Below are 16079 nucleotides of genomic sequence, written 5' to 3' on the forward strand. Positions count from 1 at the left end.
GATGTTAGCTGTAAATCAATGAGAAATCGCTAAATTCTTTTTCCACTTTGCGTTTTTCAGTTTGGCGTTTTTTCACTCTTTTTTGGCATTCTTCAGCTCCATGGTGGTTTCGCAAAGTCACAGCATGTTGTGCCTATGACTTTTTTCCCCTGAAATAGTGGCGTTTTTCTCCCATAGGAGTCTATGCCGGATAGCCGTTTATGCGATGGCCCCGACATACAAAAGCATCGTATGTTGATGCTGCCTTCAACATGCAATGGCCTCTGAGAGGCCATCGCATGGTGAAATTATCATAGGTCGGGGGGTCACTGTATATCAACTGGCTCCAGAAAGTTAAACGGATTTGAAAATTACTTCTATTAAAAATCTGAATCCTTTCAGTACTTATGAGCTGCTGAAGTTGAGTTGTTCTTTTCTGTCTAAGTGCTGTCTAATGACACCTGTCTCAGGAACTGTCCAGAGTAGAAGCAAATCCCCATAGCAAACCTCATCTTTTCTGTCTGGCAACAGTGCTCTCTGCTGACATCTCTGTCTGTCTCGGGAACTGCACAGAGTAGAACAACTCAATTTCAGCAGCTGATAATTATTGGAAGGATTAAGATTTTTTTATAGAAGTAATTTACAAATCTATTTAACTTTCTGGAGCCAGTTGATACATATAAAAAAATGTTTTTCCTGGAATACCCCTTTAAAGGGTAGCTCCCACCATCACTTTTTTTTTCTGTCCCTGCCTATTACCCATCTATCCCTAACCCCCTCCCTGCCTTTATAATTTTTTTTTTTACATATTAAAAATGCTTTTTTGTCTGCCTGGTAGCGTGCTCACTACCAGGCAGACTTCCCCAGCAGGCACCACGTCCCTGATGCCTGCTGGGGCCGGCACTTCCGCCCATAGTTCACCTATACAGGGTGCCTACAGCTGTTTCCCCACTGCAACTCCCAGCTTGCCCTGACATCTATTGGCTGTCAGGGCATGCTGGGAGTTGTAGTGGGGAAACAACTGGAGGCACCCTGTATAGGTGAACATCGGAGCACATACCGCTCCCTGCCGCGCAGCCCACAACCCCCCCTCCACCGTCGCGCCACTCAACTCACTCCCCCTCCCCCTTAGTTCACCCAGAGAACCCCCGCCGCGCAGCCCGCAATCCCCCCCCCCCCGGCCCCGCCGCTCCGCTCAACCCACTCCCCCTCAGTTTACCTATTCAGTGTCCCTCCAGGCTTCCCCACTACAACTCCCAGGGCATGCTGGGAGTTGTAGTGGGGAAACTGGAGGCATACTGTATAGGTGAACAGTATACATAATACTTGAACATATACATAATACATGTATACATAATACAGTGAACATAATACATTAACTTGTCCCGGAGCCTGCGCGCGTCCTCTTCCTTCAAAGTACTACAACATATCAATTTTTTGTTTTCATGACAGTGCCCATTTAACTTTGGCGTTTTTTGGTGGTTTTTATTACTTTTTGGACTTTAGTGATCCAAACAAGTGATGGACATAACTTTTTTTTTAATAAAATTTCGTAGGGTACCATTAAAAAATATATATATATTTAAAAAAAATACAGTAGTGATGGAAAAAATTGTATTTAACTATATTTATTTTTATTATAACAAAATTTTACTTAATTTTTAAACAGGGATCAATTTATGTGTGTGTGTGTGTGTGTGGGGGGGGGGGGGGGGGGTAAGGGACAGTAGTAGTGTAGCCGACAATAATAAAAATGTAGTGTGTGTGTTTTTTTCACTTTTTTTTTTTTACATTTTTTATGTAGTACTACTACTTCCAGCATGGAACACACTGTTACATGATGGGAGTAGTAGTACCTGTACTAATTGACAGATCGACTGTGTCACTTCTGACACCCGTTGCGATCCTCATGTTTAATGTATAGATGCGGCCGGACGCTCTTCTATGGTCCCCTGCACTGCTGTATATATACACCTATTCATATTTCCAGCAGAGAGCTTTGATTGGCCAGATGGTTCCAGCCAATCACAACTCTCTGTGGGAAATATGAGTAGGTGTATATATACGTCAGTGCAGGGGACCATAGAAGAGCGGCCGGCCGCATCTATACATTATACAGGAGGATCACAGCGGGTGTCACTCCTGATACTCGCTGCGATCTGTCTATTAATGCAGGTACTACAGCTCCCAGCATGGAGCAGAGTGTGCTCCATGTTGGGAGCAGTAGTACCTACAGTTGAGGACAGATAGCAGCGGATGTCAAGAGTGACACCCTCTGCGATCATATTTCATCCCTGAGATGGCCTTCTCCTATGCTTGCATCTGCTCTGTACTCCGGCCAGCCAACCACCATTCATATTTCCCACTGAGAGCGGGGATTGGCTACCACCATCTGGCCAATCCCCACTCTGGGTGGAAAATATGAATGAGTGATGTGAATTTCTTTTCACATCACTGGCCGGCCCGGAGTATAGTGCAGAGATGCGAGCGCTGTATAGAGCCGCTCCGCATCTATGCTATATTATGGACGGTCCCATCAGGAGTGACACCTGGGGCAATCTGTCTATTAGTATAGGAACTACTACTCCCATCATCAAACAGTGTGTTCCATGCTGGGAGCAGTAGTACTACCTAAAAAATATAAAAAAATAAAGAAAAAAAGTGAAAAACACACACACTACATTTTTATTATTGTTGGCTACATTTTTAGGGCCCTGCCCGCCCACATAAATTGACCCCTGTTAAAAAATGTATAAAAATGTCTTTATAAAAAATATAAATTTCGTTAAATAATTTTTTTTCCATTTTTTTTTTGGGTACCCAACAAATTTTGAAAAAAACGCCAAAGGAGCCAAAAATGCAATTTCCACTCAAATGCAAAAACAACAGAAAAAATGCCGACGCAAGAAATTGCACTGGTGTTTTTTCTGACATTTTTTTCACACAAAAAAACGCAGAAAAAAAAAAAAAAAAACAAGTGGAAACTTATCCTTACTGAGCTGTTGAATTAGAGGGAAATTACTTTATACACATCATAGCACAATGTCCCATATAGCTTACTATCATAGCAATTTATTGTTTTTTGCCCAGCCTACATAATGAAAACTCTCCACCAGCATTCCTGCAGGGTCATCTGTTTTATCCTAGCTCAACTGCATCCATATAACATGATTATATTATCACCTGTCAGATCCCTCCTGGCAGCTCTCAGGCAGCTTCCCCACTCATCTTCACTCTCCTTGTTCCACTGTAGAGAGGATGTCTGCCCTCTTTAAGAGACCAAAAAAGCAGTGGTTGTAGGTGACTCCCATCAGCTCCAGGGTCCTACACCTTCCCTGATCACACTGCCTGCTTTTGCTGAGTGCAGATTCTGTAGTGTGCCCCACGTGGTGAAGCCTAACACTGCACTCCTGTGTGTAAGAGCTACAGTAACAGGGAGAAAAAGACAGTCTGCAATTATATCACATACAGTTATCTACTGTGAAAGTCTGGAGACAGAAGTTCTATGCCACTAATCTATCAATTTCTGCACTTAGATAGGACTCAGAACAAATGCAGTGATGAGACTCCACCTTCTCTGCCTCTACAAAGCCAGAGGCATCATGGGAAATGTAGATTGCACTAGCAACCATATAAGAGATGTAGGAATCAAGATGCAGATAACCCATGCGTGTCATGTCAGCTAAAATAGTTATAAGTGCCTCTACTATTTAATTATATGGAACAAATTTAATAATGGCTTATGCTGCACTATATAAGCAAAAAATGTCTTTCCTGGACTGCTTCTTTAACTTACATTGATACTTGGTGCCTGTGTGTTCTATGGGGGAGATTTATCAAAACCTGTCCAGAGGAAAAGTTGCTGAGCTGCCCATAGCAACCAATCAGATCGCTTCTTTCATTTTTCAGAGGCCTTTTCAAAAATAAAAGAAGAGATCTGATTGGTTGCTATGGGCAGCTCAGCAACTTTTCCCCTGGACAGGTTTTGATAAATCTCCCCCTATGTGCCCGGACAGTTTCCTCCTATGTGAAATGAAGATACAGCCAGCTTCCAGGACGCGGGCATTTGAATGACAACATTCAGTGGTAAGCTTACCTACTACTACCAGACGTGACATAACAGCACATACAAATTAACCTTACATAAAAATAGATAGCTTTCACTAAAAACTGCGGAAAAAAGCAAATTATCAGAAGTTACACAAGTCCTTTGAATTAAATTAATTTAATGTAATGAAATTTAAATATAGAATCTTCTTATTAACAAATGTGACAATTTGAAAGGTTACAGCTTAATATTATGGTTGTATTCGTGGTTCTTCTTTCCATCCATTTTATTTTTCTCACAAATAATTACAGTGACGAAAATGGGGCACAGATGCAGCCATATACTTGAGCCCTCACTCTAAGCTCTTCCTAAATAATACCAGTGAGAGTTACTTTAGAAAGCCATTTCCTTAATGATAAAGATTTTTTTATACAATTTTATATTTTCTTATATAAAAATAATTGTAATACTGTAGTTACCACAACCAGTTTTCACTCCCCAAAGCAAATATCGCAATTTGTTATTTTTTATTTATTTATTTTTAAACAGACTGTTTTTTCTTGCCTCTACCAGCAGATCAAATCACTTAGTCATGTCCGTAAATGTTGGCACCCCTGAAGTATTTCTCACAGAAAAGGATTGCAGTAACATGTTTTGCTATACACATGTTTATTCCCTTTGTGTGTATTGGAACTAAGCCAAAAAAAGAAGGAAAAAAAGCAAATTGGACATAATGCCACACCAAACTCCAAAAATGGTCTGGACAAAATTATTGGCACCCATAACTTAATATTTGGTTACACACCCTTTGGAAAAAATAACTGAAATGAGTCGCTCCCTATAACAATCAATAAGCTTCTTACACCTCTCAGCCGGAATGTTGGACCACTCTTCCTTTGCAAACTGCTCCAGGTCTCTCTTATTGGAAGGGCGCCTTTTCCCAACAGCAATTTTAAGATCTCTCCACAGGTGTCCAATGGGATTTAGATCTGGACTCATTGCTGGCCACTTCAGAACTCTCCAGCACTTTCTTGCCATTCATTTCTGGGGGCTTTTTGACATATGTTTGGGGTCATTGTCCTGCTGGAAGACCCAGGATCTCAGACGCAAACCCAGCTTTCTGGACACTGGGCTGTACATCCTCAGATTTCATGATGCCTTGCACACATTCAAGGCACCCAGTGCCAGAGGCAGCAAAACAACCCCAAAACATCATTGAACCTCCACATTTCACTGTAGGTACTGTGTTCTTTTCTTTGTAGGCCTCATTACGTTTTCAGCAAACAGTAGAATGAGGTGCTTTACCAAAAAGCACCAGGTGCTTTACCAAAATTTTGGCTTACTCAAGTTCATTTTGGCAAAATGTAGTCTTGCTTTTTTTATGCCTCTGTCAGCAGTGGGGTCCTCCTGGGTCTCCTACCATAGCGTTTCATTTCATTTAAATGTCGACGGATAGTTTGCGCTGACACTGATGCTCCCTGAGCATGCAGGACAGCTTGAATATCTTTGGAACTTGTTTGGGGCTGCTTATCCACCATCCGGCCTATCCTGCGTTGACACCTTTCATCGATTTTTCTCTTCTGTCCACGCCCAGGGAGATTAGCTACAGCGCCCTGGGTTGCAAACTTCTTGATAATGTTGCGCACTGTGGACAAAGGCAAATCTAGATCTCTGGAGATGGACTTGTAACCTTGAGATTATTGATATTTTTCCACAATTTTGGTTCTCAAGTCCTCAGAAAGTTCTCTTCTCCTCTTTCTGTTGTCCATGCTTAGTGTGGCACACACAGACACACAATGAAAAGACTAAGTGAACGTCTCTCCTTTTTATGTGCTTTCAGGTGTGAGTTTTATATTGGCCACACCTGTTTCTTGCCCCAGGTGAGTTTAAAGGAGCATCACATGCTTGAAACAATCTTATTTTTCTACAATTTTGAAAGGGTGGCAATAATTTTGTCCAGCCCATTTTTGGAGTTTGGTGTGACATTGGCCCTTATTTACTAAGAGTGTTGTGTAGGTTTCTTTGTGGGTTTTAATTCCCTACAATTTTTTTTCCACAGTATTTACTAAGGTTTCCCTACATTTTCCACTTTCCCTACATTTAGCTTTTTTTATACATGCTCTGATCTGTCTGGTTTTCCTCAGGTGAAATCCACCACTATTTCTGTTAAAACCTTAGTAAATATGTTGGGTTCTTGTGAAAATGTCGGAACACGCCCCTTTTCGGTGACCACGCCCCTTTCCCCAATGGCCACATCCCTTTTTTGGGGTTTCTTAGTAAAATTGAGAGTTAGTCATATTTTTTTTAATTCTGGCGCAATGCGCCAGAATCTGGTGAACAACCCGACAAAACATGTCGGTTTTGCAATAATAAATGAGGGCCATTATGTCCAATTTGCTTTTTTTCCTCCCTTTTTTGGTTTAGTTCCAATGCACACAAAGGGAATAAACATGTGCATAGCAAAACATGTGTTACTGCTAGTCTTTTTTGTGAGAAATACTTAATTTTCTTGAAAAATGTCAAGGGTGCCAACATTTACAGCCATGACTGTATGTAAGTCACTAAGGTCACAGCATTTTGCTTGTCAGAATATCAAAACCAAAATATTTTGTGTAGAATGACATTTGTGAAACTGAAAAATTGAAACACAGCACTAGACCACAGTGCAACATGCCTCGCTGAATGGAGCCTTGTTCATACAAATCTATCTCAGAATAATTATCCATATATATATATACTGTATATATATATATATATATTTTTTTTTTTTACAATGGATGAGAAACTGGAGAACTTATGCACAAAATGACACATTAGACATGCATTTGCATCAGTTGTGGATTTATAGTTTCATTCTACTACCCTTATCAAGTGATGCCTTTCATTCACAGTATTTCTCTCTCGACCACCCACTGTACGCGGTAGGTCATTTTGAGAGCTCTTGTGCATAACAAAAAGTTGAAGGGATTATGTTGGGATCAATGTATCATGTTCTGACTTGATAATATGCTATAACATATTAGGAAAGGTACAACCCTCAACTTCTATCCATACATTAAATATATACGGTAATCACTGAAAGTGCAGAGCTTGGGGAGACCTTTAGTGACCACTAGGACATAGCTCCTATGTTCTTGTGGACAATGGGGTTGTAGCATTCAGATTGTAATGTAAAGTATCTCACATATGTGAGTACACCCCTCACATTCTTTTGATGTGACAACACTAAAGAAATGACACTCTGCTACAATGTATAGTACTGAGCATGTGCACTCAACTTTTTTGGTTGACCATGGCACCGTTCCTGTGAAACTGTTGTATGGTTTTGCCCATTGTACTGCAGCTCAGGGTCTTGGCAAACTTCTTATAGCATAGGCCATCTTTATATAGAGCAACAATTCTAAAAGATCTTCAGCATTTTCTGCCTAGGTGGCAAGTTGAACTTCCAGTCACCAGTATTAGAAAGTGTAAGAGCAATAACACCAAGTTTAAAGAGTACCTGCCACTATGTAAAGAGTGTATATTCTGGTGCTGGTAGGTTCCGCTCTTCATTAGGTGTCCCACACAATTTTCCGTTCTCAATTTTGTTTCTTTAGTTTTCATCTACTAAAACTTGCTCACTGCTTGTGAGTTTTTCGGCTCAAGGGGGCATTACCCGTCAGGTGTGACGTCAGCTGAAACCTGCCGAGTAACAACTCTGCCCTTCCCTGTTCTATGCTGCGCTCTGGAGCGCGCATAGAACATGGAGCCAATCACGGCAGGCAGGCTGTGATTCCCCTCCTCTCTGTTATGCACAGCACGAAGCATACAGAGAGAAGGGAGATCAGAGCTGTCCGGTTCGTCTTCACGGGTAGGGGATCTCTGTTGACGGCTCCTTTTGGCAGCAGAGGGTCCTGTCAGTCTCCTCCTCCAGGGTACAGCACTTATAAAGGTGAGGGGCCTGGTCTGGGGGGATAACTGCTTGTAAACTTTATAGGGGTTTTGCAGCTCTGCCTCTGGGATCGCTTACATGAGTACGTGTAGGTACTAGTGCAGATCTGGACATAGCATGTAGAAATGTAGCTGAGCTAACTGTGTATCTTAATGCACTGCTTGCAATCTGCAGTAATTTATTTTTTTGCAAATGACAAACTCCACTCAGCTACATATTGATCAGACATTGGGGGTGCAGAGGACGGTGGGGCTGGGTTAGCACTATGGCAGACTGGGGGGGGGATGGGGCAGCTTGCACAGCGCTAGCTCCTGCCTGTCTGATTGACAGGCAGGGAGCTGTGATGTTCGTCAGTGTCCTGGCTGCACTTTGAGAGCATGAGGGCAGCATGAGTCCGAACTTTATGTGAGACTTGAGGCCGGAAGATGTAGGGAGACCCCTAGTGGTCAGTTTTCACAATGTGATGACCGGTACTCTTTAAAGGGGTATTCCAGGCAAATATATTTTATACCCTATCCAAAGCATAGATAAGGTGTCTGATCGCGGGGGGCCCGCTGCTGAGACCCCCCGCGATCACCCTGTAGCACCCACATTCTATGCGTCACACCACGCATCCTCCATTCATGTCTATGGGAGGGGGTGTGACGGCCGTCATGCCCCCTCCCATAGACATGAATGGAGGGGGCGTGGCGTCACATCCCCAGTCCCTGAAACCCAGAGGTTTCCGAATCTAGAGTTGCAGTCCCCGCATAGAATGCGGGTGCTACAGGGAGATTGCGGGGGGTCTCAGCAGCGGGGCCCCCCGCGATCAGACAACTTATCCCCTATCCTTTGGATAGGGGATAAAATGTTTTTGCCTGGAATACCCCCTTTAAGGCACCTGCTCTCCATTTACAATTGAGACCTTGTAACACTAATGGATCACATAACGCTGGGGAGGGAAAATGGCTGTATTTAGGCCCAATTTGGACATTTTCACTTAGGGGTGTACTCACTTTTGTTTCCAAGGTTTAGAAATTAATGGCTGTATGTTGTTATTTTGAGGAGACAACATTAAACACTGTTATACAGGCTTTGCACTCATTACTTTACATTATAAAAGAGTGTCATTTCTTCAGTAATGTCACATGAAAAGATATTAAATATTTACAAAAATGTGAGGGGTGTACTCACTTATGTCAGATACTGTATATCTCAGAACTTAATTTTTTTTTTTCTTATATTTTCTTTAAACATGGGAATAAATGTATTCATAAAAATAAAATGAAATAGTGCTTCTGCCCACCATAGCACATCAGATGCTGGGTTTATTCTGGATCAGTCATTTACAGAATGGCTAATAAAATGTTATGTCTTTGACAACATTGATTGCCATTGACATGACTGTCGGCATGAACCTGACATTTATAAACAGATGTTATGTTTCTATAAATATAATTCTTTTATATAAAAATACAGCCTTCTAATTGTTTAGGCATATAGCTGGCCATACATTAGGGATTTCAGGGGGATGCATAAATGTAAATGTTAATTCATTGATTGATCTCTCATGGTCTGTGTCTTAGTCTAGGCTTCTACTAATAGGATGCAGCAATTATTCAATGACAGCATCTGATAATGACTAAAACACAGATAATACTTTTCAACAGATATCTGTCATTGTTTGGCATCTGTCCTGTATGTTCATGCCACAAAAATGTACCAGTGGTCAGCTGCATGTTGTCAAAATTGGCTTTTTCAGCCATATGAAATCCCTACTATATTGGTCAGCTTAGAGCGCAATTCCAGTGATGGCTCAGGCAGGATATTTGCATACATTTTTGCACCACAACCCGTCTGCATTCACTCTATGGATTTTGCGGAAGTTCCATGTCAGCCATGTCTGTAGATTGAATGCCATAGTCTCACGCAAGTCTTATATGTTTACATTTTTAGCCTATCTTGCTGGCCCAGCCATCACTAGAGTTGTGCTTCAAAAAAAAATAAAAAGCTTGAATTGAGGAATAGTTTGCCTTAACAGGCTGCCAAGCTGTGGTTTTATTCATTCTTGACTGTTAGCACAATGCCAATGTAGCTTTGAGCTGAGCGCGCAATTTGAGACTAAGACAGCACACCAATTTCCTCCGGTCTGTCTGCCCATCTAATGTCAGGGAAGAGAAGCATGTTAAATTTTATCTGCCCCATCGTATTTTTCTCTGGGTAATAAGCTTCCACCAGAAACGTCTAGTAGCGGCTTAACCACCCCTACATTTACAACACAAGTGCTCGGTCAACTCAGTGTACATATGCATGGAGGAATCAGGAGAAATAGCTGTCTTTAGTGACAACCAGTGAGACAAACCAGTATGTCTGAGATCACCCAGGTCTTCAACTAAAGCCAGAATAGCCACCGATCTAAGGGTAGGGAAGACTGGCGAAGGTTTGTATGGGTTTAAACCAAATCATCTATTACTGTAATATTAAAGGGATACTATGGTGGAAAACAAATGCTGTCAAATCAACTGGTGCCAGAAAGTTAAAGATTTGTAAATTACTTCTATTTAAAAATCTTAATCCTTCCAGTACTTATCTGCTGCTGTATGCTCCAGAGGAAGTTGTGTATTTCTTTCCAGCCTGACCACAGTGCTCTCTGCTGCCATCCCTGTCCGTGTCAGGAACTGTCCAGAGTAGAAGCAAATCCCCATATCAAACCTCTCCTGCTCTGGAGAGCACTGTGGTAAGACTGAAAAGAACTTCACAACTTCCTCTGGAGCATACAGCAGCTGATAAGTACTGGAAGGATTAAGATTTTTTTTAATAGATGTAATTTACAAATCTGTTTAACTTTCTGGCACCAGTTGAGTTAAAAAAATTTTTTTTCACCAGAGTACCTCTATAACTATCGTACATGTCTGTAGAAATACATTTACGTGCAACTTAAAGCTGACCTTACTCCAAATATGTGATGCTACTGGAATTACTGCATATATATTTGTTATATTGCCTTTTAAAATGTATATAGCTGACCAGGCATAAACTAACATAGTTTGTCTATTCCTTATGTGAAAAAAAAAAAAAGAGAATATATATATTTTTTTTTACAGCAAATTAGCATTGAATGTTAGAATTTTTAAGCAGTGTTGTCCTTTTCCCCTATTTTAATGCAGTACAATCTATTGTGTAGGTTCCTCACCTAGACTGACATTGATCTGCCCCTCCCAGCATATGTTCTTTTTTACAGAGATCTCTGTCAGTAACCGCTTGCTATAGAATTCTGCCATGCTGCATTTAGAACAATGCAGACAGACATTGTGCTCATGTCACAAATATACCACCATATCGGACCCCCCTTCCCCCATAACACTGGGTATTTAGGGATACTGTTAAAGTGAAAGTGCTGGCTGGTATTAAGTGCTGATCGAAGGGAAGATTTTTTTCTAACATGCAGCTAGCAATATAGTGCATGTTTGTGATGCTCAATGTGTGAACTCTCTAGGAACATTTCTAAGAAGGCCACAATGCAGATATCAAGTAACACTTGAGGCATAAGCAAGAGAAAGATATAAATAGGAGGAAAGAGGAGAAAATGAGAATAACAGATAGATCATTATCTCCTAGGTAAACTTGGATCTTCTATGCCGACAGAATGCAGCATAAAGCAATCATTATTAAATATATCACAAAACCATATGATATTAGGCACATGTGAAGAGGTGGAAACCTTCGCTACACTGCTGGTTTCTATTTGGAATGCGGACACTGATGTATATTTTTAGGCAGAGTTTAAAAGAAACCCATTACATTGAAAACGCAGTGCAATCTGCAGGCAGCATGTAAAAAAGCAGGAGGAGCCGAGCAGATTCATTTACATTTGTAGGAAATGATTCAGTAAAATGTATTCATTTAAATGGGCACTGTCACCATGAGCCACCGGCCGCCGGATTTGGTTAAATGTTCCACGCAATGTCCCCGAGGGCTATGCGAACAGAAGTGGAAATGCCAATGCTCATGGACTTGTATAGGGCTTCTGGCATTCAGACTCCTGATCGCATAAGTCTGGGTGCAAGTCATAGGCTACAAGATTGCGTGGGATGTTCACAAATATCCTGCCACAGCTCATCGTGAGAGGTACACATTAAACATCTGCCCATTCAGGATGTAGAAGTCCTGTGGGCTTTCCTAATCAGTGACTAGCAGCTATCAATCTGTAAGTAGGAAAACCCTACTGGACTCCTAAGCTCATAATGACCAGAGCTTTAATGTTCTATTCACACGTACAGTATTCTGCGCAGATTTGATGCACAGGATTTTCTGCTGCAGATCTCAATGTAAACTGAATGTCTGAACACAGCTTGAAATCCAGTGCATCAAATCTGTGCAGAATACTGTACGTGTGAATAGACCCTAAAGGAATAAATGACAAGTTATCGACTAGATTTTCAATGTGGCCGGCTCCCTTTAAAGCAGGTTTAAACCATTTCATACACATAGCTTGAAAGAGATCACTAGATGTGCCCTATAAGACTAAAGTCACTGCCAAATCTTGGATCAATGGTTGTAGGAGGAACATTATTCACTTGTGGATTTACTGGGTGGGCATAGTTTAAGTAAATAAATTCATGATTCAAGTCCCATTTGCACATCTATTGCTCTGTCACATGGTTCTTAAAGGGGTATTCTGGGATCTAACATTCCGGGATCTAAACTGGAGACGCAGCTCCGCATACAATTCTTTGGATAAGGGATAAGATGTCTGATCGCGGGGGGCCTGCAGCTTTCTCGCTGCAGCACCCACATTGTATGCAGAGCTGAGTCTGCAGTTTAGGAAACCTTCGGTTTCCGGGACTGGAGGCGTGACGTAACGTCACCCAATGCTGACTCCATTCATGTCTATGTGAGGGGGCGTAACGGCGGGACCCGCAATCATACATCTTATCCCCTATCATTTGAATAGGGGATAAAATGTTAGATCCCGGAAAACCCCTTTAATTCTCTAACAGTGCAGGCCTTCAGTTCTGTCCTCCTACAGAATTCTGTCCATGGTACTAGTGTCAGTAAAGTCCTAGTTTAAGGCACATAGGCTATATAGTATGAAACTTACACCGGGTATATAAATACACCTTATTGTATATATGACACATAATATTTGGCAATGCACTCTGTGCTCACATTTTAACACGGATTCTATGTCTTGAACAGACAGATGAAACTACTTTGCTGTCCGTTTTCTTAGTCAACACAAAGGACAGTTGTAGTATGGGCTATTTAGCTACAATTTTACACAGCTACCTCGATAGTGATATGGATGCCAGAATACATTTTTGTGCTACAAACAACACTGATCCAACTCTTGCAGATAATACTGTCGGTTGAAAGTTAAGGGCTGCCTGAAACTTGATTGTCAATCTCTGCAAAGGGATACAGTGGGACAGTCTTGGTCAATAACACATGTAAGTCAGAGGAGGACAACTACTCCACACATTTCTTGGAACTGAAACAATTCCCCTTTATTTGACTGTCTTTTGTAAACAGTAAGGGCTCATTCACATCATGATTAAATATGTACCCTTACATTGACAAGTGACTACTATGTAGTCAACAGTCAATGGGGCCGACACCAGTACGCCCATGTATACATCAGCATCCCAGTTGCCAACATGTATGTGAAGTATAGGGCACAATTGCGATGTGAACAAGTCCCTACACAAAACTATCTGATGAGCTGCTTACAACTTAACCCTTCACTGCACCCTATAGTGGCACAGACATACCAGACAGGAGAAAGCGGGGCCCTTTAACAGGCCTAATACAATAACACCCAAAGGGCATGTACAACGTTATTCATCCCTGCAATATAAAGAAATAATTCACAATAAAAAATAATGTCAGATTACATTCTTGGCTTGATCAGCATGTGTTAAGGCTTTTGAGATTGAAAGACGGTAAACATGTCAGTTCAGTATTTACAGCACACTACCACACTGTCATAGAGGTGTGTAAGGATTGTCTATTGCTCGCATATGGCCCCTTGAGGCAGAGTCCATCTCGTAGTCAGATTCCCTCTGACTACTCGACTGTGCACTTCCGGACTCACTGCGAAGGAAATTCCGTTCCAGCTCTTCTGGTGGGGGAACAAGGTGGAAAATCTGTTCAGAGTAGGAGCCAGGGAGCATGTCATCTGCATAGGGATTTCGCTGTAGGTTTGGTTGATGGAAGTGCGAAACACTGCGTTCAAAACTTGATCTCTGGATTGGCAGTGGGAACAGTAACGGGCTGACTGCAGGGCTGTGGTCTGTAGGTTAGAGACAAAATATAATAAGGAGCTAGTGGTCATAAATCTGGCCCAGATATATTAATAGGTCTGATTTTTCTCTCAGACAGATGGTAACCAATCACAACTGATAGTCAACAAATTTTAACTGAACCTTACAGTGTTTTCTTAATGTGTGATATATTAAATTGTAAGAATGATATCAGAGAATGCCACCTAATCAAGGCTGGAATAAAAACAAGTATTAATTAATTCATATATTTATTTTACTGTCTAGTCAAAGATATATTACACATACAGTAAAGCTGCAGCTCGATCACAGTCAATTGAGGGAATAAACCAAAACTGTCTGATTTTGCCCATAGTAAACAATCACAGCTCAGCTTTCATTTTACCAGAGCTCTTTAAGATATGAAAGCTGAGCTGTGATTGGTTGCTAGGGGCAAAACCAGACAGTTTAGTTTTTTACCATTTTAATTTATTCCCCCAGTGTACAAATTCACATAACAGTTTCCCCTCTTCCCCTGCACAGCAAAGAGACGGCCTTCTTGAATGAGTGCAGACGCTGTTGTACTCACAGGACGTTGTGTAGCCAATTCCCTCTACAGACCTGTTTGTGTAAGATTTTCCAGCTCTATTTATTTTAATCTCAATCTGATAATTTCATTGCATGTTTCACCTTTAATACTGTAGGTGCAGAATGCTGTTCAAACTCTTTGGATGGTCTTGTGTAAATCAGCAACAGCTATTCATGTGTTCTTGAGAGACGCTATCTTACATATGTACACAAGTCATAATGAGATCAAAGATAATGGCATAATAAGTTTAGGCTGTGTCCACACGTGGCATTTTATAAACAGTAATGCTGCAGTGCTGACATGTTTTTACAGCTATTTTCTGAAATATAAATATATTTTTCATTTTTTTCCAAGTAAATCTGTTACTCCTTATATATACTTGGTGGCTTGCTGCTGCTAAGGCTGTGTTCTCACATGGCGATCTACTAGCGGTACTGTTGCAGTTTTAGGGAAATTAATGGCACAAATTGAGTGTTTTACAGTAATTATGCAAATGTGGTAAACATGTAATTTTTGCTGCAATTCTGGTCATTTTCTGTAAAAACGCACATTACTGCAACGTTACTGCTAGTAGAACACCACACGTGAGCTCAGCAGCAGCAGCCAGCAAATAGTTCTATAAGCAATATAGAGTAATAGATTCATTTTAAATAAATAAAAATTGATACCACATAGCCTCTACATTTTACGCCAGCGGACTGTCTATATATTGTGTATAGTATATGTTAATGAAAGCCTGTGCTACACTTTAGGCTAATGCAATGGATAACTTTGTTTGCCTGAGAAACATCTAAACATCTGAGGCCACCATCAATGAATCAATTCAGTTCTGAAATGAAAACTTGAACAGCGAGTTCTGAGCGAGACACAGCTGCACACTAAATAAAACCTCTCTTATTGTACGAAGAACATGTAAGATTTGCTTTGGTTTCTGTGTTGCTTTAGACAATATTAGAAATACTTGTTACTTTGGATTTTTTAACTAAACATGTTCTACTTTCAGCATTCTGACAAAGAATAAAGCATAGTATAGAAAGGTAAAACATGTCACTAGTTCACTCACATATTAAAAGGAGTGGCAAATGTTATTAAAAAATATATAATTAAAAACAAAACAGTAGTCAACTCTCCAATGCCCCGATTCACGGATGCTCCTTATTTACAAGGTCCTAGAAATAATAGCCTATTCTGACACACACAGTATCTGACATAAGTGCGTTCACTTCTCAGATTCTTAAAAATATTTTATTATATCTTTGCAACGCTGAAGAAATGACACTTTGCTACAATATA

The 16079-nt window shown here is 40.9% G+C and overlaps 1 protein-coding gene across 4 annotated transcripts in view; it reads right to left on the minus strand.

Annotated features, from left to right (window-relative positions):
• Nucleotides 1-10762: 10762 nt before the first annotated feature.
• SH2B3 (SH2B adaptor protein 3) overlaps nucleotides 10763-16079 on the minus strand; it is a 337860-nt gene continuing 332543 nt past the window's right edge. For all 4 annotated transcript variants that reach the window (XM_056536396.1, XM_056536401.1, XM_056536407.1 and 1 more), the window contains one exon: nucleotides 10763-14229. In XM_056536396.1, the coding sequence (XP_056392371.1) occupies nucleotides 13922-14229 (308 nt within the window). In that variant the 3' untranslated portion in view covers nucleotides 10763-13921. The remainder of the gene's footprint in view (nucleotides 14230-16079) is intronic.

Source organism: Hyla sarda, chromosome 1 (genome assembly GCF_029499605.1).
Source record: "Hyla sarda isolate aHylSar1 chromosome 1, aHylSar1.hap1, whole genome shotgun sequence".
Taxonomy (NCBI): domain Eukaryota; kingdom Metazoa; phylum Chordata; class Amphibia; order Anura; family Hylidae; genus Hyla; species Hyla sarda.